Here is a 27,078-nt window from a genome sequence, read left to right on the forward strand (position 1 = left end):
TCTGCAATTGCCATCATCCTCGATCCCCAGAAACCCCAATTACCCCCCCCCTTCTAATTTTAATTTTGCATGTCAGTTCTTTTATAAGGGAACATGAACAGATAAAATCGTTAATTTTTGGTAACCTAAAAATATAAATGTACTAACCATAAAGAGTTGCATACTTGGGACGGTACCTTATCATCCGAATAAATGTTCATACCGCTCTCAGGATGTTAAATACTCAAAATAATCTTGACCTTGATTTACTTTTCTTCTGTGTCACCTTTATTCTGAAACAGAATATGAAATCTGAACAGAGAATCTGACATACTGTAAATGGCATTACTACAGAATGATTATAGTCCATGCTCCCACATACTATACAGTACATAACCGGAAAGTGTCGATTTTCTTAGACTTCAGGCTCCATATTCCTTGTAGTCAAGGACTGGAATATTTAATCTATTACCTTTTAAATTTGTAGTTTGAGTCAGATTTTCTCTGAATGCCAAACATGTTTAACAGCATGTTTATATATTGACTGCATGATTTATTTTTAACAGACCTTGAATGCTTTGCTAGTAATTCACCAGAAGGGAGTTCTGCGCCAGAGCTGTTGGTCTAGTTCCTTCCTTTGAGTTAAACGTCTTCCTTTTAGCTAAATATATGTATTTTTTGTAATGAAAGCATGGAGTTATAGTTTCCTTTTGGAGTCTTACTTCTTTGTACATTTATATAGAGAGTATTTGAGGGAAGAAACATAGCTAAAATAAATCCAGTGCATGCAGCCAGTGTCGTTCAATAGTGCTGTAAAACAGCAATGTATGTTTGTTCTTGTGTTCTCATCCTCCTCCTCCTCCCATGCATGCTACCTGGGATTTCTTTCATCAGTTTACATCAGTTATACGTTCTCCCTGGTATTTTCTACATGCAACAGTTACAGTATGCGAGCTGCATTGAAAATTCCAGTTACAACGTGCATCTGTGAAGCTGTGGCAGTCATCTGTATCTGCATCAAGATGAATACGACGAGTATGAGTAAAAACAAGACCGTTTTACGCTTCAGCGTCTTTTTTTATTGTAGATAACAACCATGGCAGGCAACAAAAGTAAGAGTTTGATTAGTTAACATCTGCTTTCTCGCCAATTCCCAGCTGATTCTTATTTTCTCTGTTGTTTAGTAACGATCTTTCTCCTCAGGCTAACAAGGCACAGTGGTGACACACGTGGGCAGGATCACTGCTTGAGCTCTTGCTGTTCCGAGGTACGAGGAGGTGTTCTTTATATTTTAGATGGCTACGACAGGAGGGAGCAGCCCTCTCCCGAGTACTATGAAGACTCAGAGCCTGAGGACATGTCTCGGATCTTTGTCGCCCTGTTTGACTACGATCCACTGTCCATGTCCCCTAATCCTGATGCCGCAGATGAAGAGCTTCCTTTCAAAGAAGGACAGATAATTAAGGTGGAGTAGGACGCTCTCATTTCATTCACAAATCTGTGAAATTATGGTATAGCTCTATTCTTTCTTCTTAGACTTGTAAGTCCTTTTAAAAAGGAAACACATACTGTATATGTAGTTCTGAGCTATCTTAGGTACTATACTGCAAGAATTCACCATATCACCCTAGCATGGATTGCTCGATATTCTTACTTTTACTCGATATTTTCTTCCTTAACACCTTTAGAAATCTTTTTGTGGCATTCTTTATAGTTAATCTTATCAACTGTGTACCTTTTCTCTTTCTACAGTTTTCTTGCTTTTTCTCATTCTCTTTTTTGTATTATCCTTCTAGGTATATGGAGATAAGGACACAGATGGATTCTACCGAGGAGAAATCTGTGGACGATCGGGGCTTATTCCTTGCAACATGGTCTCAGAGATCCAGACAGATGATGAGGAAATGATGGAACAACTTATCAAGCAAGGATTCCTCCCCCTTAACACACCTGTAGAAAAAATAGGTACTGGCATAATCATTATCTCTTGCTTCGATACAAAAACGTAATTCACAATTGAGTATCATTCCAAGACAGTAGTCTCCATGCCAATTCAGTGCATTAAAAGCTGGTGCATCGCATTGATGCAATTAATTATCTATATCACAACACAACAAAATGCAGATTGATTTTTTTATCTTCTTGATCTTGTTTGTTGTTTTGAAGCTCATGTATTTATGATTCCTGTAACACCTGAAAACTTTCTTTCACTTTAAGCCAACAAATGAGTGTTCAAACTTTCAGTTTTTGTTATGAGCAGCAACAGCCTTTGGATTTTCAGATATTAATTAATTGATGTACTGATGTATCATTTAAGAATAAGTAACTCTTCCTAAAGTTTCTTCTGACTAATCATACCAGCATCTGTATCTGAAGTAACAAAACTATATAGAGGGTCTCTCAGGTCCCATATCAGTTTTTATCTGAAAGGCTGTCTATGTGTTTTCTGGTCATTTACAAACACGGATCCTTAGTACAGTACATGCATACTAATTTGATGTGCCATTTTTGCAGATTGCCTGATAAGAGATTGATATGAAATTACTTGTTGCTTTTCATATTTTGAATAATTTTGCTGTGCCAACATTTTCTGTCTTTCTGAGTGAAAAGATACAGATCCTATCAGGTTTAAATAAATCAGAACTGCTATTTAATAAGATATATAACTTACTCTTGTACTGTTTTATAGTGTGTAGGTTGTATGAATGTACTGCATATGTGTATTATATATACAAAGACCAAATGAATTATTTAATTTACTTTTATGTTCTCATTAAAATAACCTCCAAATGCTTACATATTATTACTACATTATTTATGAAGAAATGTCATTATTATAGAAAAGGTCACACAACTATGAAATAAGGGCATGAAAAAACATTAAGATATTAAGGTTCAGTTTCAAAAATAAAAGTTCAACTTAAATCTGATTCATTTATATTTAAAACAATCTTTAAACAACAGCAACAGGATCTTTGTGCTTTTCACAGTAGACATCATGATTTAATTGTGGGAAATGTATCATCTGGAAACCAGGCTTTTTCAAAATGCAAGGGGTTACAACAAATTGATGTATTAGGAGCTTGATATAAAAACTCACTATAAATCATGATCTTGAGAATCATGGGATCTTCTATGTGCAACATGTGTAAATCTTGACTTGCCCTTTGATCACTCACAACATGTAGAAAATACAACAAGTTAACAAGTTGGCTTTAATATATTATGAAAAACATCTAAATAAGCAGAACATATGTTAGCAATATATTCTCTGGTTTTCATGAAATGGCTATTACAGTCTAGACCATTGTGATTTCTGGTCAGTCCTGAGCAGTTACAGTAGGTTCTTCCTTCGGCCTCTTCACTCTTTTTCTTCTTCTGTTTGTTTGCATGCCTCTCCTGTGCAGTGAACTGTGATCGTTTCAAAGACGGCGCGCGTTCAGTTAACCGCAGGTCCCGAAAGTCCAAACGAGGTCTGTTTTTCTTCCAAACTGACTTTCATTCAGTTGTTTTGTTTCTTCTTTTTTTCTCCCAAGCTTATACGCTTTGGGCTGGGCAAGAGCTTACAGTATGTTGTAAGAGTGCAAACTGATTAACACATCTGTCTCCTTGAATGTAAGACTGCAGTGTCAGTTATGACTAGCAAAATACTTTGCTTCGGATCTGGTGAGTTGCAAAATATTTTAAGAAATAGTATTGGAATTATAAGGCTTAGCTTCAGTATTTTTCATTAACGGGGTAATATAGGTCTCCATTTTTGTATGGCAGAAAGGAAAACAACTTAATGGACATTGTGTTTGTCATTGTCAGAATAGACAGTGGAATCTACTTCAGGAGGCAGGAAAGTAGACAGTATTACATGGACGCAGTCGTCCTCTAGAGAAATATGTCCATAAAAAAAACTCAGCTCTAGGAAAACAGAACTAGATTCATCTGCAGACTTTTCCTTCTTTGCTCTAAGCCATGCTGCCCTGGCCTCAGTCTTTTCCCCTCGGCAGTGGAATGTGCAAAGCCAGATGAAATGTGTAGAAAAGGGAAGGGATCGCGAGGAAGAGCCGAAGCGGGGCTGAAGGAGCCGGCTCTCACTGTCTGTCCCTCTGTTCATGGCTGCACAGAGAGGAACAGGCGCAGCGGCCGGCAGCACTCCGTGCCCACCAGGAGAATGGTCGCCCTGTATGACTACGACCCCCGAGAGAGCTCCCCAAACGTTGATGTGGAGGTACTGATCAGCTCTCCCTTTCTTCTCAGTTTGAGCCTCTCACCAGACAGCTGAGCCAGGGAGCACTGGAGGAAGGAGAATAAACTTGTTTCTGCTTACCACATGATATGCTGTCAACTGGCAGTTTATGTGAGGTTGTGCAATTTACAAGTGTACAAGTTTTTTGGTTCAGTAAATTGACTTTACATATCTCCTCTGTGTTGTATTTAGGTATGTCATCACCTACTCCGTGAAACAATTAGGCTTATAATGTGAGGTGAAGGTGGACCTGTACATAATATTAATAATAGAAAGTGGCTAATTGTAATGTGTTTCTAATGGCAATGGTAATGTGAGCTGAGAGGAACAAGAGGTAGTTAAGGCAAAGACACAAAATGGGAAGGGGAATGAAGTTTGGAATGGTTAAGAATGAAATATGCACTGGAATACGTAGTTTGAAAGTCAGCCAAAAGACTAAAACTATGTCTCTTTAAGATTTGCTGAGGCTTTTTTGATAAGTTAAAATCAAAATTGAACCTTCAACATCCTTCTTGCACAAATGGATTGCCTGTAGTAACTACTAGGGGTTATCTTTGGAATGAAAAACAAGATGGAATGTAATTTTAATCCATATCAGTTAATGGCAATTTGTGTATAGCATTTAGACCTTTTATTCTTTGGATTCATTTCTTATTCTTAGGCCAAAACATTTGGTCATAGAATTCCAGTTATGACTAACTGAATAAATGAGTGAATGTTTGATGGAGAATGAGGAATCTTTAAACATTTTAATACGAATGCTGAGGTAGCTGTTTCACTTTCCTATCTCTACAATGTACCTTCCATCGTAACCTTTTCTTATTTGAAGAAATAATAATTAACCCGGAGGACACTGCTAGGTGGTAATGATTTCAACGTCGATAAAATCTGATTGTTTGGTGTTTAGCAAGTACACAGACTTAAATGGCTTTGTACATCAGTGTTGCAATAGGTTCTTATATTTACTGCTTTGAGTTTCTTGTTTTAACACACATATGAATAATCACTCCAAATAATGGTCTATAGGTGGGAAAAGGAATGTGTGTTAAATGTGGAATAATCTTGTTTTCAGAGGAAGATTAGATTGAAGTACAAATCATGCATGCTTTGACGTAAAATAAAACTCAAGCTGTTGTTTGTAAAGTGAAGATTTTCCCTCTAGATTGCTTTCTCTTCTTATTGTATTTGTGTAACTTTGTTACATTGTGTCCAAAGCAACCATTGAGTCTTAGGTCTGTTAAGTGCAGAAAACCTGTCATACTGTAAAAGCATAAACAGCCGTGATGATTTAGAAGTTTTTTTTTCTAAATTTATGACCATGAAACAAAATAAATTACCTTCTTCTAATTTAAGGAAATAATCTTTAGAGCACTTCCGTCCACAGTGAAAGATTGCTGTGTATGACATACGGAGTAAAGAAAAGAGTGTTGATATCAATTGCTGTAAACCTCCTGCCAAAATTGGAACCATTAGAAGAATAATTCACAATTTGTACATATATAGGCTGTAGTTTGCTTGCTATTCCCCCTTACGCTACAATTTCACTTACTTTCACTTTCACATTGGGGCTGCTGCAGACACAGGCAGACAGAGAGAGAGAATGTGGGGGAGAGAGACTGACACTGGAGGTGAGTTACATGAGATTAAAAAACATTTTTGTTTTCTGTCGTGATCAACGAAAGCTCGAACACAGGGACGTCTGTGTGAGAAGAATGGATTCGTTTCCTGACTCTCTGTCCGTGTGATGAGAATGCCCAGTCAGTAGGCGGGTGCCTCAGCGTTGTTTGGCTGTCTTTATTTGGACTTGTTTTTGTTCTTTTATGATGCAGTCTGAAAGGTTCTAGAGCTGGTGCTATGGAGGAGAGAAATTCACAAAATCTTTTAATTGCTTGATGAATAAAATGCACTAGACATATTTGGGAGCATAGCAAGTAGAGTACTTTCACAAAATGAAACTACTTACCATTGCAATGGGATTTTATTTACAATTTTTCTTCAAAAACATTTACTGGACAAGAAGCATCATAAACAGACCCTTATTTTTGTTTTCAATTTCTGACTGATATCAGAAACCCCTGCCTGAAACACTTGTCTGAGATCCTTTTTTTTCCCCCGTAACAGGCTGAGCTAACATTCTGTGCGGGAGACATCATTACAGTTTTTGGAGAAATCGATGAAGATGGATTTTATTATGTAAGTAGCCTCGGTGCCTGAAGCTTTACGATGACTTCTAAAACTGGGAGCAAGTGTTACGATAATCAAGATGTTACTGAAGACATATCAATTTCACAGTTAAATATTTTATGGTGCTTTTATATGAGTCATGGCAGAAGCTTTATTTTATTCTAATTTGCCCTACAGTTAAAACCTCTTATCAATGAAAGAATTGAAATGTAGAATAGGACCTTACAGGGATAGTTCTAAAGCTTCTCTGCCCTACTGCCACAATTGTTGTGGGTTTAATACACATACAGTATTGACAGGGAAATACTTTAAACACTGTTTTTTCCCATGGTCTGTCTGCTTTGTAATTAACTGATAAAAAGAATAAGAACAAAATTAAAATGTTGAAGCCGCTGAGTTAAAAACTGTTGAAGTGATCAGGTTACAAAAATCCCACATGAACAGCAGATTTGTTGTTTGCTGTTCAATCGTTGCCTTTTCCCTTTGAATGAATGACGAATCGGGGATATGAATCCAGTAGTGAGGACGTGACAACCTGAGCTGAAAGCCACAGCGAAATAAAGAGTTCACATGTGTAAGACAAGTTTTGTTAATTATTTTGGCAGGGTGAAATAAATGGACATAAAGGTCTCGTTCCTTCAAACTTTCTTGAAGAAGTGCCTGATGATGTAGAAGTCTATCTTACCGATACACCATCCCGATATGCACAAGACACCCCAGTGCGGACAAAGACCAAAAGGGTATAGCTTCTTTCACAAAACTTTTCTTCCAGTCATTGGCCTCTGTTATGTGACAGCAGAAAAAGTCGATGATTAATTCTAATCCCGGAAAGCTATAATCCAGTTTCTATGTGACAATTAAGCCATGAATTTCTAAGTAGTTGGAATAATTTTATTTTGATCACTGAAGTGGGTGACTTGTTCAGTTACATTTACTGAACACACTGGTTATTTGAATTGAATTCTGGGGTATTCCAAGTCAAATAAATGGTTTAAGGGTGACTTAAGAGAGTTGCTGGACTTTGGCTCTCTGGTACCAGGGCTGGCCTCCCCTGTAGTACACTGTAGACTAAATCCTTTAAAAAGACATAACTTACACAGACTTTCATAAAGCATTTCCTATCCCATTTTGGTTTTTTGCAAATGAAATAAACCCTAATGTTCACAAAGAAAAAGATAATTTTTCTTTTGGGACTTGAAAAAGATGTGAGCCAGAGTGCTTTCAAGTGGCTCAAATGATAAAGGTGCTTGTTTGAACTGAACGTTGAGCCTTGCGTTCAAGATACTGCTTGGTCCAAGACCTGGCTTTGGCATTTGCTGAATCGGCAATAATAAAGCTGGACAGCTCAGGCTCGACATGGCATTCTTGTCTGCCCCCTGTGTTTTCTTTGATTTCCATGGGCTTCCAGTGCTGCAGATCTGAGTCATCCTTGTAATCAATATGGGACTGGCTATTAGTATTAGGAAAACACAGGTGGTAGAAAACGTTTTATGAAAGCCCTAGTTACTGTGCCTCCAATAAGAAATAATATCAAGCTTCGTTATTTGCCTGAGGTGACACTCGATGACAACGTTTAGCTTTGAGAAGTACAAGATTTTTAAAGGGATTTAAAGGATGTTTTTCTCTTAGGCTTTGTAGCTAAAGTGCTTACATTTACAATCCAATGATATTTCAGCTAGTAGTAATACATTAAGTTTAACATGCATGCAAAAAAAAGTAAAATAAGCAGCAATGTGAATGTTACTAGAAGGGTTCATCATAGGTTTTTTTCATATTCATTATGTGGATTAATTAAAATGCCATCACTGCATTCTTTTTCTTTTCTCACCTGCTTGGCAACAGAAGAAGAGTGTTCATTTCACACCTTAAAGGCACTGTAGCCATCACGTAAGTGGACAACTGAAGATACCAAGATCTAATCCTTCCCAGGTCTAATGCAGATGATATGGGTGTATTTAGGTGTTGGTATGCAAAAAAGGCAGCAGCTGTATAGTTTCTAATGGTATTTTTAAAGTACTTTGATATTATTTTTCCTCTAAATTCTAACCCATGAATTAAACCCTGAATTACAGTAAATCCACATTTATTTAGAAGACTTGTAAATTGTTTCCATGCTGGAAAATTCTTTCAGGATTTTTGCTCATTCTTTCGGAATTAAGGCTAGTAGTGTCCAAGCAAAACAGTGCGCAGTCAAAACGATGCTTAGACACTAGGAATTAGAACATTATCCTTAGAAAAACCTGAAATACGTGTACTTGAGGAAACAGCCCAGCAAATGCATTAGACAAGTATGGTATCTTCCGTTGTTTCTCTGGGTGTTGTACATTAAAATGTTTGTCTTTCATTATAAGTATCCCTGCTGTTAATCATGGTAAGCTAAAAGGCCATTTGCACATCAAGATTGCCTCTTTCGTTTGCAGTTTATTACACTGTCTAATATTCTATTAAGATCTTCCCTTCCTCTGAAGCAGTGCACCCTGCCATACTTAAGTGAACAATGCAATAAGAGCCTACGCATCTGTTTCCCTGCATTTTCACTTCTACAAGAGTCAGTCCAACAAAGGCTGTATTACATGCACATGGACTAAATTACAGTATTTTTCCAATCTGATTTTATAACACTGGTGAGCTGATCTATCTATGTTACAGTTCCTTCAAGATGCCTAACCTAGCAATGTACCAATTAAGTGAGTAGGGTGCACTTTTTCTCTGTTGCCTAAGGAATGAAAAGCAATGACAAAAGTGCTACTAACAAGTATTTTGTCTCATAGAATGACCATCATGACCAGATTTCAAAAGTCCATCATTATATTAACATGAGAAACTAAGACCTTTTATTTTATTGATTATTACAGTGCTTGCAGCCAGATTTGTAAATAAAAACTTTTTTAAAGCAGGATGAATTGGTTCCAACAACCTTGATGAAGTATCCTTGGTGAAAAGTGATATATTGCATCAAAACTGGTAAATTATCTCCTCTCTTCATATGGTAGATTTTTAATTATGCTAGTAGGCGCCGCCACCTCTCAGTTTTAACTGAGACTTTTCAGTTGGACATTACATTAACTAACACCTGCCTTCTCATGTTAATGCTTTATTTCTAGATAGCATTAATTACGAAGTGCAATTGAGAAGGAGCCTTTTAGCTCATGATTACAATAAAGGAATATTTAGATAGTGGATGTTTCACTGTAATATTTTTATATCTGCCACCTTATTTGTAAGGTAAAATACACAATTTAGGGAACTTTAATAAAGTTTTTTTAATAAAGTGCAATCTAAACGGATTCTGTATTAGAATTCACATTTCTAACCTTGTTTTCAATAAGAAAACTGAAGCAATTTTAGCAAGCATTGCTTATACTTTTTGTTAAAGTGAACTCTTTGAAGGTGTCATTATGCATCTACATAGTTTGGCTATCAAGATAATGAATCCAAGTATTCCATGTTCACTAGAAATAACTCCAATCCTATTTCTGCCATGCAATCTATTACAAAGCTTAAGGTATTAAGACATCATGCAGATCCACCCAGCGAAATTTGGTATACAAAATAGGTTCTTCAATAAATCAGGAAATAACCTTCAATCAAACTAATGGTTTTTAAGGCCTGTTATCAATCACCTGCTAATGAATGGGAACAAACTGCAAAGCCTTTGGATAAAAAAATCTCCAGGATAGCCTTGTAATGTATCAGGTGTAATATTTTAAGAATGTATACCTCTTGCAGAATGAAGACCTCAGTACAGCACAGTCAATAATGGCAATTGCACCTCTGTTTCTGATTTGGAAATGTATTAGAACCAGATTACTCAGGGTCCTGAAAGCAGGTGGGGTTGTGGTTGGGAAGGTGTAATAAAACATCTAAGAGTTTTGCACAATAAGAAGCACTGAGCTTCAAATAGGAAAACAAAAACAGGTTACAAGCAGTATTGCCTCTTCATACTGGATGATTGGAGGAAATGGGGAACATTGAACTGAAAAAAAAGCTGCATTTGTGCTCTTCTAAATTTTTCCACCCCTGAACTGTACTTTACGGATCTCCCACTAGGTTCCCTCAGAAAACACTGGTTCCTCTAGAAGAGCCCCTTCCCCTACTGTGCGCCAACACCACCAAGGCTCTGGACCCGATCCTATGGGCCCTGGCAGTCCTGTCAGGGGCAGAGACTTGTCCTCCAAAAAGAAAAAGGGACTGCTCTCCAAAGGGAAGAAACTGTTAAAAAGGCTTGGAGCCGTTAAATAATATATTTTTGGGGAAAATATGTACACAACCATATATATATACAAAACGATACATTTCTTCGGATCTTGTCATTTAAATTTGGTGTCAAAACTAGGGTTTTCATGACTACTGGCAACTAGGCAAGTGCTGTGTAATACTTTTTTAACCAGCTTGTTCTGGTTTACTTTAAATTTCAATCCAGGGATTTTACAGCTGATGACAGAAGGTGTCCCACTCCTTATGCAATTTCTACAGAAGAATGTGTTTATGAGGCTGGGTCACAAAGCCCAAAACCACTTCCAATTCCATGACTCAAACGCGATGGTAAATTTTTTTCTTAGTGGACAGAAAGATGTTTGCTCTGATATTTGCGGAAGAGAAGTAAAAGAGTTGAAAATGCTGATGCATAAAATAGTATTACACTTTGGTGTTCCCGTTTTAACCCAGCATAGGGTTTGACATAGCGACCTGTTCTCTGCTTTGTCTATCCAAACTTGTTTGCAGCAATTTTTTTAAATGGTGGTCTTAAGTCCTATTCTTTGAAACTAATAAAATCCAGTGGCTCATATTTTGCCAAGAACAGAACAATGTATTATCCACTAAATGTTCGTGTTACACAGGTTTTTAGATTTCTTAATGCTCCATCAACCTCCAGAACACATTCAAAAGAAAAACAATCACAACTAGTTAATCAGTATTTAATGGTCATGAAATGCCTAGTTGAAACCAGCCTCGATGTATTTGCCTTATAAATGCACAATGGTTTGTATTTTTGTCCAGTAAATTAAGCAAGAATAGTTTTTCAGTACTGTGTACATTCATGTGTGTGCATTCCTTCACTAAAAATGTTGTTGAAGTTATGTGATCAAGTGATGTGCTGCTACCAACATTTCCATGTGTAATTTTAAGAATAATTTTAAACCTGCCCGATTTAAAAAAAAATTGTCACATTTTGCAAACATTTTTTCCTCCAATACTATCAGTATTCTAAAATCAGGCACTAGCAATTGTGGGTCCCTTCCACAAGCCCATCTCATTCAGATCTAAATCTATATAATGTATACTAATAAGAAGGAAAAACCCTACCCCTTTGCTGTCATTTGACTCAAACAAGAATATAGATTAATACAATAAAACAAGCTTCCCTTAAAATTCTGATAGCTACAGTATAGTCATCAGGGTTAATCGATCCAAACTGTTGTTTTTGCACATAAGTGTGGCAGGGCACCATTCTTCCAGATAAGATGTAACGAACTTATGTTCCTATTCCTATTTCTTGCTCAAAAATCAGTTTTGGCATCGATTTATATATAAAAAAAAAGAGATTTGATCAGAGACTGCCAAAAAAAGAAGGAATGTATTGAATTCAACATGCATAACCGCCAAAACAAATATAACAAAACAATGTAAATTACTAATTAAACCATAATCCAGTGCTCTGACATTGCTTCTACACATTGTTTGAGTGACTGTTGCTCTTTTTGTACTTTGTCCATTTGTAAATTGTTTTTAAATGTTTATACTTGATTTTCAGACTGCCTTTTTTTGTAAATTAAAATTTATAATCAAACAGTGCAAGCTTTCCCCATTGTGTCTTCAACAAAGTCCGCAACTGTGTGCTAGCTTTATGGATCTGTAAGAAAAATCATTGGCCTATTTGTGGTTATCAGCTGTGAGTGTGCATGTGTACATGTGTAAAAAATTTTTTTTATCAGAATAAATTTGATATTTTGTAGAATGGGTGGCTTGTGCTGTTTCAGATTAAAAAGAAATCACTGAGAAATAATGCTAAACCTAAATACAGTCAATACAAGAAAAACAATTCCTGCACATTGTTCACTTTTCAACTGATGAAGCACAGTAATAAAACGCGACTCGTCAGATTCAAATTGTACACGTACCAAGTGGCATGACTGTTTCATCAGCTTCACTACGCAGAACTGGAATCAAGCTTTCCTACTGACGGAGAAAGCAGCACAGATTTAGTGAAAACCGACTCGGATAAAACTCAGCAATTGATGTTAAATGGTCCAAATTCACAGAAATCGCACTAGTGTGGTGTTTGCCAGTCCTGTTAACCAGTCTCTTCCGATTTTAGTTAAAAAAAAAAGAAACCTGTCAAAAGATTATCAACTCCTCTCGTTTAGGATTTTAAATGACAAGGTGACGAGTCTGTGCATCTAGAAATGATTGTTAAGAAAGACTTTCATTCACACGGATTGTTGCAAATGTTTCATGCTAAATTTCCCAACATGGTCCAATGATTTTAGATCTAAAACCATTATAAATGAGGTTTTAAGGCTCTCGATGTACCCAAGTAGTGACTCAACAGGAATGAAAATCAGGAGAAAAATGTAGCCTCCTTGCAATCCTGGCCCGAGATCCCCAGGGACTCTGGAGGCTTTCATTCCCACCTGGCTCACACGCTAAAAGAGACTTGCACAGACCATTAAAGGAAACTTGCAGACAGAGTAGCCCTCTGGGACCAGAACTAGGCAGCTCTAAACTAACAAAATTCACTTATTTCCCAAACTCATAATAGCATGGGAGAAAAACTGTGAACCACTATATCAACTGTATTCACATATATTCCTGAACACTAAACCTTCAGTCTTTTTTACCCAAAAGGTCTTGAAGACAGCCCGTTATACTTGATTAATTGCAATTCTTCCATACCAATGCAGCTTCACACCATGCGTCACAATTACAGTAATATGCAGGATTTTAAAAGGAAAACTTTGTGTACCTAAAACAATGCATTAATACTTGTCACTAACACCTCTACAGAAATCTCTACTTGGAATTAGCAGGTGATCAAAGGACTGCATCCCTAAAACTTGTAGTTTAAATCAACAGGCTTTAAGTGCAAGAAAAATGTATTTTATTTCAGGGATTCAATCAGCATTTAAACAAGAGAACAGATTTATTTGCAACTAAGAAATATTAACTGATTTACTACATAATCTCTCAATAAGGGGCAAAAATAACATGAGAAAGAAACCAGAAGTTTTAAGTTTTGAAAAATCAAACTGGACATATTTCTTTTTAGAGTGCTGCTAACTCGTCTGGTCGTAACGTTCTCAGCTTACTTGAAAACTAAACGTTACAATATTGTATTCAACAAACTCCCAACACTGTCTTGTTGTCTGAGCGTGGCGTCACAGAACTTTAAAAATTAATATGAATTGCTCCCATTTCATTAACACTAGTAACTTATGCCACCTGTGTGGTTCCCAAGTGGCTTAGTCCATCTAGAAGTCACAAGGCTGATCCCGGCTCATCAGTCCACCCAGGTTAGGGCTGGGGTTAGTTAAGCTTTCTGGCAAAATGGCAACTCCTGTGGCCACAGGGACCTGTCTGCAAGCTTGCAGTGACATGTTAGACATGCAGCCTCTCCGACTGTTGCAAATGCTCCTGTGAGGCTCTGTGTCACTTGCAGTTCTCCAAGCAGTTCTGCATCTGGCTGTCAAAGTAACACATCTCCTGTAGCCTATTTTCTCCAGAACTGCTGCTGGGTAAGCAAGTCAAACTCCGCTGCATGCAAACGAAACCAAAACCTGCTGTTTGTCATATACTAGAACTCAACTTTCATTCTGTAAGGACGGTATTAATATTTGAAGTTTTACAAGTGTTCAAATGTTTAACTTGCAAAGAGAAACTTTTAAAGAAAAAAAAAATCAGGTTTCATACACACCTGCTTAAAATCTACAGCATTTCAGTTGGTAAATTGTAAATCTCTCCCAATTTTTTTAGTTTAAATCTGGTCTAACATGCAAGTCACCCAAAACATTTGTCACACATTCTCTTCCGTTTACTAAAAAATGATTTTACTTAACTTACTAAGGAAGTACCCTTTTAAGGTGCCATCTTTGGAAACATTGTCTCAAAACCCAATGAAGTAATACAATTGTTTTTGGACCTCTTGAAATATCTTTAGAATAGACCTAGGGATATGTCAACAACAACAAAACAAAAAACAGCAGGGAAATCTTTAACAAATGTTTTTTTGTTAAAGATAATAAAGAAAATCATCTAGGTTCCTGTTGGGTTCCCTGTGAATGCTCTGACCAACCAAGAAAGCCAGTTTATGGGCATACTGGCAGGGGGCAGGCACTCTGATGATCCCCTGAAACAAAACAAACAGAATTAATAATATTGTATCAAGCCTGGTCTATGGCAAGATCAGAGGCCTGAAGGAGCAGATCTTGGATCAAGGGCTGGACTACGCTTAATTCCTTAGCAGCAACAGTGCTCATATACCTTTTATGACAATTCAATAACTTTCTCAAGTATCAATTTTGACAATTTTCAAGGATGCAATTCATAGTTTGAGGCAGTTTCTGTGTAACAAACTTATCAAAGATTAATAATGACAATCAAAATTATGTTCAATGAGATCTGGAATGGACTGGTAAAGGTTCTAAACCCGATTCACTTGTTTTCTTGAAATCATGAATGGTTTACTCTATGAAACTGTTATGGATAAATGTGCGTCATATGACTGATTTTTTAAAAAGCATAGAAAATGATTTCTAGATCAATCCACATGTTAATCTGTTGCTCACTGAAATCTAAATTGCTTTAACCTTAATGTAATAATGGCATATCAACGAATTTCAAATTTCCATGTTATGCAGAATTATGCTTAACTCCATGCAGTAGCAGTCACATTCCATACAAACAAAAAAATATCTTCTTTAACTTTGGAGAACAAAAGACCTTGCAACATGAACCTAAAAGATGACTTTCAAATGAAGAGAAAATTGTCAAACTCTATAATCACATGCTCTTAAATAATACACCTAATGAATGATTTTTCAAGGCAGGGCACAGTGCAGGATACACCCTGAACAAGATGCCAGTCTCTCACAGATTATGAATATATTACCTGCCAATTGTAGTACAAGTGGCACAGTTTGTACGTCAGACGCTGCATGTAATCGGGTTTCAAGCCACTGTTGTCATATATCACATTGTAATGAGTTGGTGAGACACTGCCGACACGCACAGCTTGACTCACGATGTAAAAATCATACCTGCAGGAAAGAAACATGGTCACTGCACTCCACTATAGAGGTCAATGTATCCGGATTCAGTAATTATCAGCTAATATGAAAGTTTACTGTTATTCAGTAGTTCTCGATACAAATTTCTGTAAACATTACAATGGAATTCGTTGTGACGTATTCAAGACGTAGTCAAATCTAGTATTTGTTATTAGTAAATGTTAATATTGATTTAACATTGAAATTAGGGACAACTGCATGCTATCTGCAAAGAAACAATGGAAAACCGTATTTTGTTCCTGACCAAACAAAAATCCTTATAATCACCATTCAGGTCGGGTAACATCAGTATCAATGATAGTTCCAGGGGGTGGATTAGACAACTTTCCATCAATCCATGCAAAGAACCTTGTGCTGATGCGCTTCTTCACAATGATGACCGTGACCTTGGGACTGCAAAATAGAAATTCATTTCATTGGAACAACGTCGATGTTCGCCCTTCATAAAACCAGTTCAGACAACATGAACAATGTTATTGGTAGTCATGCAAGAGTGGTCAGGAGGAAGGGGAAGGGTAGGGTAAGGTTTAGCAGGAAAGACCTTTTTCAGAGATGCTTTTTTGTACTGGGGATTGTGATGATAAATCAAAAGACATATGGTTAGTCTGGAAATATGTCAGGTCTTGTATATAGCTAATGTATAATTAAGCTTCCTTAAAATTTTCCTTACCATATACAATTAAGATTTTAGTAAATCTAGCCTAACAGAAAAGTGAACCATTTAGAAGAAAAAATATCAAGCAATACAACTGCACCTAGAAAAAGTAAAAAATTGCTAAATCCCTACTCAGGCCGTGATAGGTTATCGTGACAAAAGAACTACAGTTTGAAATTATCACCTCACCTGTAGTCCTTTCCAAGAGCTTTGATGCAGTCCAGAATCTGCTGCAGTTCATAACTGACTACGCTCTGCAGCTGTCCATCACCAACTCCATCTCTGTAGATAATTATACGCTGTGGTAAACCGTTGTTGTAGTTCATCCAGGTCTTGAGAGCAGCTGGAAAAATGTTTATGTATGAACAGCATTGATATATTATGAAAAGACTTTGAAATCTGTTCATGATTCTATAATACTGTTTCACTCCTTGAAAGACAAAAAAAAAAGATCTATATTCTAGATCCAGACATCTATTTTTGCTGCAGAGTAAACTCACATTGCAAAGGTACTTTCAGCCCATCGATGATTTCCTGGCCTCGACTCTGCAGCACACATTTAGAATACCATCTGTAGAAGTAATCAAGTATTTAAAAATTGGGAGAAAAAAAAATCTTACATCAGGACAAAAGTCAGTTTCAAATCGAAACTACAAAGTAAAATTAAAAAGTATAGTTTCAAAACATTTTGCTCAATGAATAAAGACGATAAAATGCAGATGAGAACTGTTAAAACCCTGCCTTGTCATTCCTGCGTTGAGGCTGGCCACCAGTCCTCCCACAGATCTCCTTCCTGCCGATATATCATGGTAACAATCGATTCCCACGATCATAAGCTGTCTTAGCTGTTAAAAGTGGACAACTGTGTCAGGCCAATATCAATCCAGAAAACACTGAGAACACTGGGAGTCCAGAACAAGATAAACGTGTCATTGAAGCCCAAATCATCACTTTTCAAGAAACAGCTGGGTAAGATCTTCAGATGAATCAGCAATTAAGATTCCAAACAAGCTAGATAGGTCAAACGAGCATTATTTGCAGACTGTATTCTTGTAACCACTTACTGGGATGTCAACACTCCACAGTTCCCCTCCCATTTTGCAGTTCATCTGAAGGGCTATTTTGGTGGCGATGGTCATAAGGGCTTGAGGCTTGCTCAGAGTCCGTGCCAGAACACACTGGCTGGGTGTGGGGCAGTCAACACACAGGAACTTCTTCACACAATCGTACTTGTCTTTACGGTTAGTTGGAAGAATGCACACCACCTATTTGCAAAAAAGTAAGGCAATTTAGATTCAAATCAGTTACCTACCAAGAGAGAAAATCTGAACAGACATAATAGGATAGAAGGACAGAAACTGGTTACTTTTTAAATTGCAATAGTTCTTGCATTGGCAATGTATAACAGATGTATTTTACCGATTTAACTTTATGTGGGGGAAATTTGTTTGGATTGTATTTTAAAACGGAAACACTAAGAAAGCTATGTACTCTAGTCTCAAAAAATGCAAAAAAAACAAACAACAACCACATACCATCTGAGTATTTGGACCAACATTCTGTTGTAAGGCTCTCAACAGAGAATCCTGACGATCTTCAACCTCTATCCTGCAATAAAAGTTTATACTCTTTTCATAGAAAAATCTGTAACTTATAAAAACAGCCCAACCCCACCACAATGATGTCTAGAACTTACATGCATGCCCGCTGTACTCGGATACCTAGCGGCTGACACACTTTGTGCAGAGTCTGAAGCAATGAATGGGCACATTCTATGTTCCTACGTGTGTACAGTAGTATCCAATTGTCCAGTGGTCTGCAACTAATCAGAGGAACACCCCTCATCTCCTTTGTCCAATCTGCAGCCCATGGGTTGTATTCATACTGGCAGAAAAAGAAAAAAATGTGGTATTATTTGGGGACAGATGTTACATTAACAGCTGTGTGAATACTACAATTTTCTATGCATTACACATTGGAAAAAGTAATTAGAATTGTATGAATTGTAACTGCACTCTTAAATTAACAATATTTTTTAATTGCCCTTGGTTGCAAGAATGCTACTTACAGATCTTGCACCTTGAGTTATCTTTTCCGGAGGAAGAACTCTCGACTGGATACTTAGAAGCTTGTTGTCAAAGTCAAGGCCCCAGCTTCTCAACTCTGTCTGTGTATCAGGACCACTGTAGAAAAGCAAACATACACCTGTTGGCCAACAACGTTTTATGGGTTGAAGAAATTCAAGTAGGTAGCTGCATCAGCATGTGTAGGCTGAAAAGGGACAAGTAAAGGTTTATTCTATGCTAAAAAGAGATTTTTTTTCAGGGGACATGGTCACGAGAATGGAATACATAAGCACTGTAAATTACAAAAAATTCTGTAAAATACTGCCAAATATCAAGGCTGGGGAAATTTAATTAAAAGTAAGCAAGAAGAGGTCATTCAATCCAAATAGTTCATTAGGATAGTAGCAGCTAGGGTACTGGCACTGTACATATCCAATGCAAAATGATTAAATGTCAAGCTAATTTTTGCATTTTTTCTCTTAGCCAATAGAAATTGTAGTGTGCACTTGGCATCACTGACTTTTCCCACACACATTGATGCAGAGGGGATAAAGTGGTGTATACAGCTGCCAGGGACAGATTTAAGTATTGCCCTCTTCTCTATCAGATGAAGACCTCCAGCTTTAATCAGGCTGAGGCACTTTGTCAAAGTACTTCCTTGACAAGCAGATGTATACTTTCTTAAATTAATACTTCACACTTACCTTTCACTCTTCAACATTTTACATTATCTCTGTGACACTTCATTTTTTGCTGTTCTTTTTTGCGGTTGTAATACTAAAACAATAACCACCCGATACTTAGGGTGCGTATATGGGCTACAGAGGTTTAACTGGAAAACGAAAACAAGCCTGTGGATGACGCCGATGAATCTTGTCAGACGATTCTCCCTCTGATCTGGGGTTAGTCTTGTGTGTGAAGACAGGTCTCTCATGATGTTGAAGTCACTGCGCATCCTATCTGTCAGACCTTGTTTAGAACAAGAATAGCTGTGATTCAAAGACCAATGTACTTGAATTTTCTGTTTTTTTTTTTACAGAGGAAAAACTGATGGCAAAACACTTTCATTCTTTTGGTTATCTATACATCACACAAGTTGCACTTTAAGCTCCAACAACAAATGAACAACCTAGTGATGGAGTTTAGAGGCATTACCAAGGTACAACATTTTTGCTGTATGTACTACCTTCCCTGGATAAAAGATCAAGAGCTGGTGAATTGCTTCAAATTAACCATGGATTTTATTTATCCAAATGACTTCAATAATATTTATACCTGTGAGATAACAGAATTCTGGAACAAGCATTGCTGGACCAGGAGGAGGGGCACCTGCAGGTCCCAGTCTCTTAATATTACTGATCAGAAGCACTTGGTTACCGTCCGAAATTTCCAGATTATATTGCTGTTAAACAAACAAAACATTAGTTTTTCAAGTGTCAGTTTCCTGAAAGTACATAATCACAATTCACACTTTGCATCCGTTTCAGAAACATACATTTTTGTAGTAGTCCTTGAAGGAAATTTCAGAATCCCCTCTCTTGAAGGTATTGTTAGGTGTGTGATCCCAAGCAATGTCATCAATCCTGTATGTTTTGTTGTTGTACCTAAACAGCAATAAGACACAAGGGACAAGCTTTATAGTCCACATCCTTCTATTAGGACGTTTTTATGATTGACTAAATTCATAATGAAAGACCATAGACGTTTAACCCAAGCTGATACAGATATCTTAATAGATTCCAGCATTTTAATACCTGGTGAGAACGATCAATCCCACAAGCTCCTTAGTGCAGGCCTCAGGAAACCGCTGGTCCCCGACCTGCTGTCTCAGCTGAGACATGAAACTCAGAACAGTCTCACTGCGAAGGACTTTGTGGCTAACATCAGTGCAGAGCATTATGCCGGATTCATACTGCAAAATTGATGTTGTAAATCCAGGCCAAATCATAAGCCTACAGCAAAAAAAATACACAGTCAGATTTAATGTTTAATACAACATAGATTTCCTTATACAACAATATATACTTGAACAGCAAGTTGGAAGACTTGAATGTCTAAAAGCGATACAAAACAAAATGAATATGGTTCCACTAAGGATCAGCAGTTCAAACACAAAACAATTAAGGGGTGGGGGATATTCTGCCTCTGTCTTATGAAAATGTAATCTTTTTTAGTTTGATTTCAGTAGAATTCCAGGTGACCGTTTAAAATTTAAACTTAGTATATGTACTTTTAACGTTTATTTATTGACTGAAAACACAATCATGCCAGTTTAAAATACTTACAACCTAGTCTATGCACACATAATAATAAATTGACTCATAAGAAAAATCTTGAAAGTGGCAGAACTCAAAAAACATTTTTTTCATCTTTAATAAACTGTAGGTTACAAGCCGCTTTATAGGGATTAGGGGAAATAAACTATTTGATGTTATTTTTACTTGAGTCTTGATATAACCCTTCTGCTGAGATTGGGAAACAAAGATAGAAAAACTAAACTGAACCTTTACAAGAAATGCACATTTGCACAACTAGGCAAAATTAAAGCAATAAGTCTCATCTCTCAGGCACAAATAGAAACTAACAGCAATTACAAAGAAAACCCACTAGAGGCCAGTATGTGACCAAACTAAGTACACTATTAACATTTAAATGGGGAGACAAATAAAAATGAACCAATGCCACCACATTCCCCAACAATTAAGACAAACCTGTGCTGTGGAATATTCAGAGGATCATTTGGGTTGTAGTAATGGCGACCAATCTGCTGCATGTTCAAGATCCTCAAAATCCTTAAAAACAAGTTGAGAAAGATTACAACAGCTTCTATTCTGAACCTCAAAAAGTGGTCAAGCAACTCACACTTGCATGTCCTTCATACATTAGTCACGTCCAAAAAAGAGGAAACACTGCTGGAAATCCAAACTATCAGATCACACAGGTTCTACAAGACAGGGTATATAATATTTCGGTGGCTTTAAGGGTAGAAAATTCTGTATTGATACCGACCGGTACCAGGAGTGGGCTATAATTATTTATTCTTATTAAATAACTAAAGCTAACTCACCTTCTGAAAATGATATTGTAAAACTGAAGGCATGTAGGAGAAGATGGAGGAAGCTCATTTGTCAGAGTTACTGTAATCTTAATTTTCTCTCCCTGACGTGTCTCACTGAACAACACTGTCTCCTAAAACATAAACATTTAAGCGATCACTAATCTTTTTAAAACCACAATGAAATATTTATACAAGGACAAGTTTTTCTGATGCAAAACTTAAAAGTCTGCAAAAATATCTTAATGTTAATTAGTTTTTATTGCAAGTTACAGTACATTCAAAATGGATCCCGTTTTAAACGCCTTTGTAGCAACTTCTGCTTTACTGAATTTACAAGGCCTTATGCATACTTTTCAGGAAAGGTCTTAAAAAAGATAGTAGAATTTACAATATTCTAAGTGCAGATGTGTCTAGAGAAAAACATTTACTATACAACAACCCCAAGACTTTTGGTGCTAGTACCACATCACGCAGTCTACATGGCAGGAACAAAATGCTTCCATCAAAGGTTCGAGTCGGTCCAAGAGTTTCATCATGCTTAAACAGGAGAGCAGAGCGCAGGCGACGAGACTCAATTGGAGGGTTGTAGTCAATGTGGTACTGGTACAAAACCCACTGTGGTCGGGAGAGGATTCGGAAATAATTTGTCCTCAGTTCAATAGGAGATCCAGAAACGCCTGTCAAAAGAAATTGCCAGGAGGTTATGCTGCCCTTTTACTCAAGGAAAATTAATCCATCCATTTTCTAACTGCTTTATCCAGCCAGAGTCTATCCCAGCAAGCAACAGGCGCAAAGCAGGATACATCCTGGAACGAAAATCAGTTCATCACAGGGAAGACAAACACACACATTAACAGCAGGGCCAGTTTTCCCAGCAGCCAATTAACCTACCAGTATGTCTTTGGACTGTGGGAGGAAAACGGAGCACCCAATGGAAACCCACATGAACACGGGAAGGACAAACTCCACACACGTGGCACCCCAGGAACTGAACCCAGGGTTCCACCACTGCAAGGCAACAATGCTAACCACTGTGCCAACATACTGCCCAGAAAATAACTTTCCCATTACTACCCCTTTAACTCACTGATCTAGCAGCACTCCCTTCTCTTCAGAGTCCAGGCAACTTCACATTTCGTAGTGTCCATTTCTTTTGGGCAAAGCCAAGTCAGAGGACAGTGTGAAGACTGTACATTGCCTGGGATTTTTCACATAGATTAGGTCAGCTCTTCACAGATGGGTTGTTAGACCACTAACAGTAGACTGCAATACATCTCACTCGGAGCAATCTAACCAGGACAGTCACAAGCGAGGACAGTGCCAGGACATTGGTACTGTATGGCTACAATGAGAGAAGGCCATTGAGCTTGTTTGGTTGCTATTACACAAATGATCACTGAATCTTATCTTGGCATTTCTTAAAAGAAACCAACATAAGGTGGCTTAATCTTAGAAATACCACTTACTTTACTACAATTTCCAGGATTCCGAGTTGCTCTTATTCCTTACCATGGTGCTTTATAATAATTTCCTTCAGTAAACTAGATACAAGAAATCACATCTTAACATCCAATAAGCCAATTTGGACTAAGCCACCAAACAGTTTTTTACATTCCCAAATGTAAAGATTAGTAACAAATTTACATGACAAATTAGCAACATACCCATTTTCGAATCTTTCACATGTTCCATAGATTGCCTGGTGTTGACTCCACAATCCTGGAAATCTCGACGGCGCCCTCCTCTTTCACCAATCTTTATTTGGTGAAAGCCGGCAGAAATCTGAATAACTGCACCATTGGAGGGGAGGCAAGAAGAGATTCTTCACGAAACTTGAAAATACAATTAATCGAAACACTAAGCACTTTTTTACGAATTATCGGTCTGGTTTTGAACAAATCCAATCATTCAACAAAATACATCGCACAACTATTCTATAAGAATTTCATGACAGATTTAACCAACGTTAACAATGTGAGCAGCTGTTCAATAAAAACAGTACACCACTGCAATAATGAACTGGATTCAACAAACTGTTAAGATTTCTAGGAAGGCAGGGGGATGCACTGAATGACTACAACCATATTATGAATTCTACTTTAGTAAGCTTTTAATTGGGGTATCTTAAAATTTAGCAAAGTCAAGACTGAACACTAGGCATCTATATTAAGTAAAAGATGGACTTATTTAATTGTTCTTAGCTAATCCATTTTACATTTTGTGAAAGATTATGGGCAAAATTTAGAAGGGTATTAAATGAACATGTATTCAAGAACAACGAAGTTTAACCAAGAATAAAATAAAATGCTATGTTTTCTATTCTAAACCCGTGACCCCATAATCTGGATATATAGGAACATAGGAATGTAATTTTAATTCTGTTTGAGCTTTCAAATGCAGGATTCAAAGTCTCTCATTTGGACGTTTGTACGCATTTCCCAAAACATTCGGAAAAGCAGAAAAACAGAATCTGACTGAGGATCAAGCCGGAGTCCTGGAAGACAAGGCAATCTGCTGGAGCAGGGCTGGAAACGGGACCTCTCACCATCGGGCCTGACGGCTCTGGGGGGCCCTCTCTGTCGTCCGCGGCCCAGCAGCTCCCCTTCCGCTGGAGGCTGGACGGGCCTGGCCTCCGCTCGGACCCGCGGGATCTAAATCACAACGCTCGTCACCTTTCGCGTTTCGGAGGTAGCTTTTCAAATTTATCGTAGACAACTTTCAGAAGGACTCAACAAATAACTAGATTTTGCTCTGCGTGTTCCTATTCATTGAGTACATGTAGAAGATTAGGAGTCTGATTTTTCCCTGTGAATATATTGTACTAAACTTAATATAAAACCCCTAAACTTCTGCATAGTCCAGTACAGAAAGGAATCATAAGCCATACAGCCATGATAAAACTTTATAGCCTCCACAACGGAGAATCATAAGTGATACCAAATACGGTAACTCAAAAGGAGTTGATAATGCACGTCTTGCTATTTTATCAAAAATGTCATATCCGTCGTAAGAATTTATGGTTTGAAGCGCATAAAGTATCACTGACCGCTCCTGGAACCAAAGGCTCCTGCCCACGGGCTCTTCCCCTGGAACGGGCTCTCGCTCTTCCAGACATCCTGATGCTAAAACAAGAGCACAGAACAAGCTTTTCTCCGTTAATTAACTTCATCGAGCTACTTCCCCAGAAGAAGTTATATTATATACAATATAATATACAGACCAAGGCAACAAAGAACCCTTCATACAATTTAACATTTATGGGTGTTTGCATTTAGCAAGAATAAAAGCAGGTTTATTATGGATTACAGAATATTTATAGGTCCCAAAGTCTGTGTATACTATCACATATGACATCCTTACAACATCTTATGAAACGTCGGTCTAATATTCATACTTAAAACTCCAAATAGTATTTCTTAGGATGTGAATAAATCACCATCAGAAATTAAAGTAAAAATTAAACCGCTTTTTTATATAGCAGATACAGTTCCTTACACAAATGCTCTTCAATTTAGGCCTAATACAGATACATGTAAACAGGTAAACTTTACACAGAGATTGCATCATGATAAAAAACAGTATCTTCACTCCTTCGCTGCATACTAAAGCAAAACCTGAACACTTGCACCTCATCTTCCATATTCAGGTCAACTTTAATACGTTATTTTAAAACTCAGTGGTCTACAAACCAACATCATTTACTACTATTTCACCATGCAGACAGCCACAGAAATAGCCCACTCAGCTCTTACATCAAGATCCGTCCAGTCCATTTCACAACTAGACACCAGGGACATTTCTACCACCAACTGGGGTTGGCCTGATCATGAACAAAGGGTATTATTTTTCTCTCAAGCAGTAGGGATATATGCTCAGCTGGCACCACAATATACTGTATTGCACCAGTGACTATAAATGTGTACTGGTAGACGATCCCATTGCAATTATAACAGGCGTAACAAAACTAAGACCTCCTGACTGCTGGCACTTTCAAATTCTGCTCCTGCATGTGGGTTAGGTACGATCTAAAATAAAGTCACAAATCTAGAATAAAACATATAGTTTCATGATATTAACGTAACAAAACTCAAAGCACAAATGCATGGAAGCCTTTCTGACGGGGGCGACGCAAATTTGACCGTGCAATTTTATTAGGAAAGAATTTAGTCAATTTAGCATCATGTACACGCCTTGCATAAAGCAGTTCATTTCCGCGAATACTAGTTTTAACAGCATCTTTCTCATTAAGCTTTCAATTATTCTCCGCAATACACTTTAAGAGAAGTAGAGACTGGACCTTCCTTGTCATGTAGCAATGTCCTTAGGCCTTCCCTTTCCACTATACTACTTAAAAATAATATATAATCGCCTTGAACAGTCGCCAGTTTGTTCACCGGAGAAAGAACTGGTTGTGCTCTCTGTTGCACGAGTCGGTAGGGAAAGTGGATTAAAGGTGTACTTTCTGTGCACTACAAGAGGAGGAAAAAAAAGTACAATCCTCAAAACCTGTATCCTATTTACAGTACATCTACTACCGGGGGACACAACATTCATGAGAAAGAAAAGAAATCTGCTGTAACTAAAGTGAATTGTGAACCTTAGATTAAAATTTAGAGCGTTCTGGTCCCAGGATTGACACTCACGATCCCTAAACACCGATTCTAACGGGCGTGCCATCAGATGTATGTAAAGAGTGTAATGTTAAATAATCTAATGCATTAATCCTTCATGCTGTTTTTTTTTTAACATAACTGCTCGTATATCGTAGCCCACTATTCATATCTGTCTTTTCGGGAGACAAAATCCCCCTCTTCCTTGCTCACTGACACTCTCCCCAGATTCAGAGTTCACACTTTTTTTCTACCGACTTCAAAAGTTGAATCAAAAGATGTTAATACTGCGAGTGAAAGGCGGTTAAGTGCTAATGCCCCAGTACATTTCTACTTTTCATGCATTATTTAAATATCACTGTATTCCTGTAACGTCATTTTCCAAATGTTGTTTTCAGAACACGCCAAATGTAATGCGATCTGATCTGAAAAATAACATAACGGTGAACGGTGCCGACTGGTTTCCTATGCGTCAGTGCAGTAGTTTTAATGATGCATTTAATATGTAGACAATATTCCGATCGAAAACTATTTCATATAAGATTATTTATAAACACGAAGCCAACTGAACGACAGGCGGCATATGCAGCATGCATGTCGCTATACTCATAAAACTAATTCTGAGCTGATTACTTTTATAAGCCAACATTATAAACTGGTTTCACTCTACACGTTAAATTAAACATGCTTTATTTTTAAAGTTAGCATGCAGGCCGTTGCTGGGCCTTATAGTTGCTAAATGACACATGCACATACTGGAGTAACCCATAATATTGTTTTAACAGCAGTAGCAATATGTGCAAAGTTTGTATTAATGGCCATCACCTTTACTCGTCTTAACTAGTATTAGTTTCCTGCAAAAAAACGCCCTACCTTCCCAATTTCGACGCTCAAAAAGCGCCCTGTCTTCACCTGCAAGCGGCTGATAACTGCTCGCTTTCGCTTTTTGAATATTCTTCCGCATCCATCAAATAATCCTTTATTAAATAAAAATGAAAAGGT

General features: G+C 37.5%; 2 protein-coding genes across 23 annotated transcripts in view; one reads left to right on the plus strand and one right to left on the minus strand.

Moving 5' to 3' along the window:
• The window catches only part of rimbp2b (RIMS binding protein 2b), a 120,088-nt gene extending 107,729 nt beyond the window's left edge, over positions 1 to 12,359 (plus strand). For 8 of the 22 annotated variants that reach the window (XM_015366315.2, XM_069181999.1, XM_069181998.1 and 5 more), the window contains 8 exons: positions 1,275 to 1,444; positions 1,776 to 1,944; positions 3,387 to 3,452; positions 4,095 to 4,198; positions 5,794 to 5,844; positions 6,338 to 6,409; positions 7,006 to 7,140; positions 10,451 to 12,359. In XM_015366315.2, the coding sequence (XP_015221801.2) occupies positions 1,275 to 1,444; positions 1,776 to 1,944; positions 3,387 to 3,452; positions 4,095 to 4,198; positions 5,794 to 5,844; positions 6,338 to 6,409; positions 7,006 to 7,140; positions 10,451 to 10,642 (959 nt within the window). In that variant the 3' untranslated portion in view covers positions 10,643 to 12,359. Of the gene's footprint in view, positions 1 to 1,274; positions 1,445 to 1,775; positions 1,945 to 3,386; positions 3,453 to 4,094; positions 4,199 to 5,793; positions 5,845 to 6,337; positions 6,411 to 7,005; positions 7,141 to 8,242 lie in introns of those variants that run through there. The other 14 variants (XM_069182006.1, XM_069181991.1, XM_069182005.1 and 11 more) reach the window with 12 other exon arrangements.
• A 1,132-nt stretch (positions 12,360 to 13,491) lies between these two features.
• On the minus strand, positions 13,492 to 27,044 carry piwil1 (piwi-like RNA-mediated gene silencing 1). The gene is made up of 21 exons (XM_069182221.1): positions 26,950 to 27,044; positions 24,513 to 24,588; positions 24,012 to 24,117; positions 23,131 to 23,256; positions 21,929 to 22,143; positions 21,476 to 21,597; positions 21,120 to 21,200; positions 20,163 to 20,360; positions 19,904 to 20,012; positions 19,684 to 19,810; positions 19,260 to 19,377; positions 18,411 to 18,525; positions 18,039 to 18,226; positions 17,878 to 17,950; positions 17,407 to 17,607; positions 17,084 to 17,187; positions 16,843 to 16,913; positions 16,532 to 16,685; positions 15,955 to 16,080; positions 15,510 to 15,657; positions 13,492 to 14,747 (listed from the first exon to the last, which is right to left on the minus strand). The coding sequence occupies exons 2-21, from the start codon at positions 24,579 to 24,581 to the stop codon at positions 14,631 to 14,633; spliced, it is 2,568 nt and encodes an 855-aa protein (XP_069038322.1). The 5' UTR covers positions 24,582 to 24,588; positions 26,950 to 27,044; the 3' UTR covers positions 13,492 to 14,630.
• Between the last annotated feature and the right edge of the window lie 34 nt (positions 27,045 to 27,078).

The sequence above is a fragment of the Lepisosteus oculatus genome, chromosome 22, assembly GCF_040954835.1.
Source record: "Lepisosteus oculatus isolate fLepOcu1 chromosome 22, fLepOcu1.hap2, whole genome shotgun sequence".
Classification (NCBI taxonomy): Eukaryota; Metazoa; Chordata; class Actinopteri; order Semionotiformes; family Lepisosteidae; genus Lepisosteus; species Lepisosteus oculatus.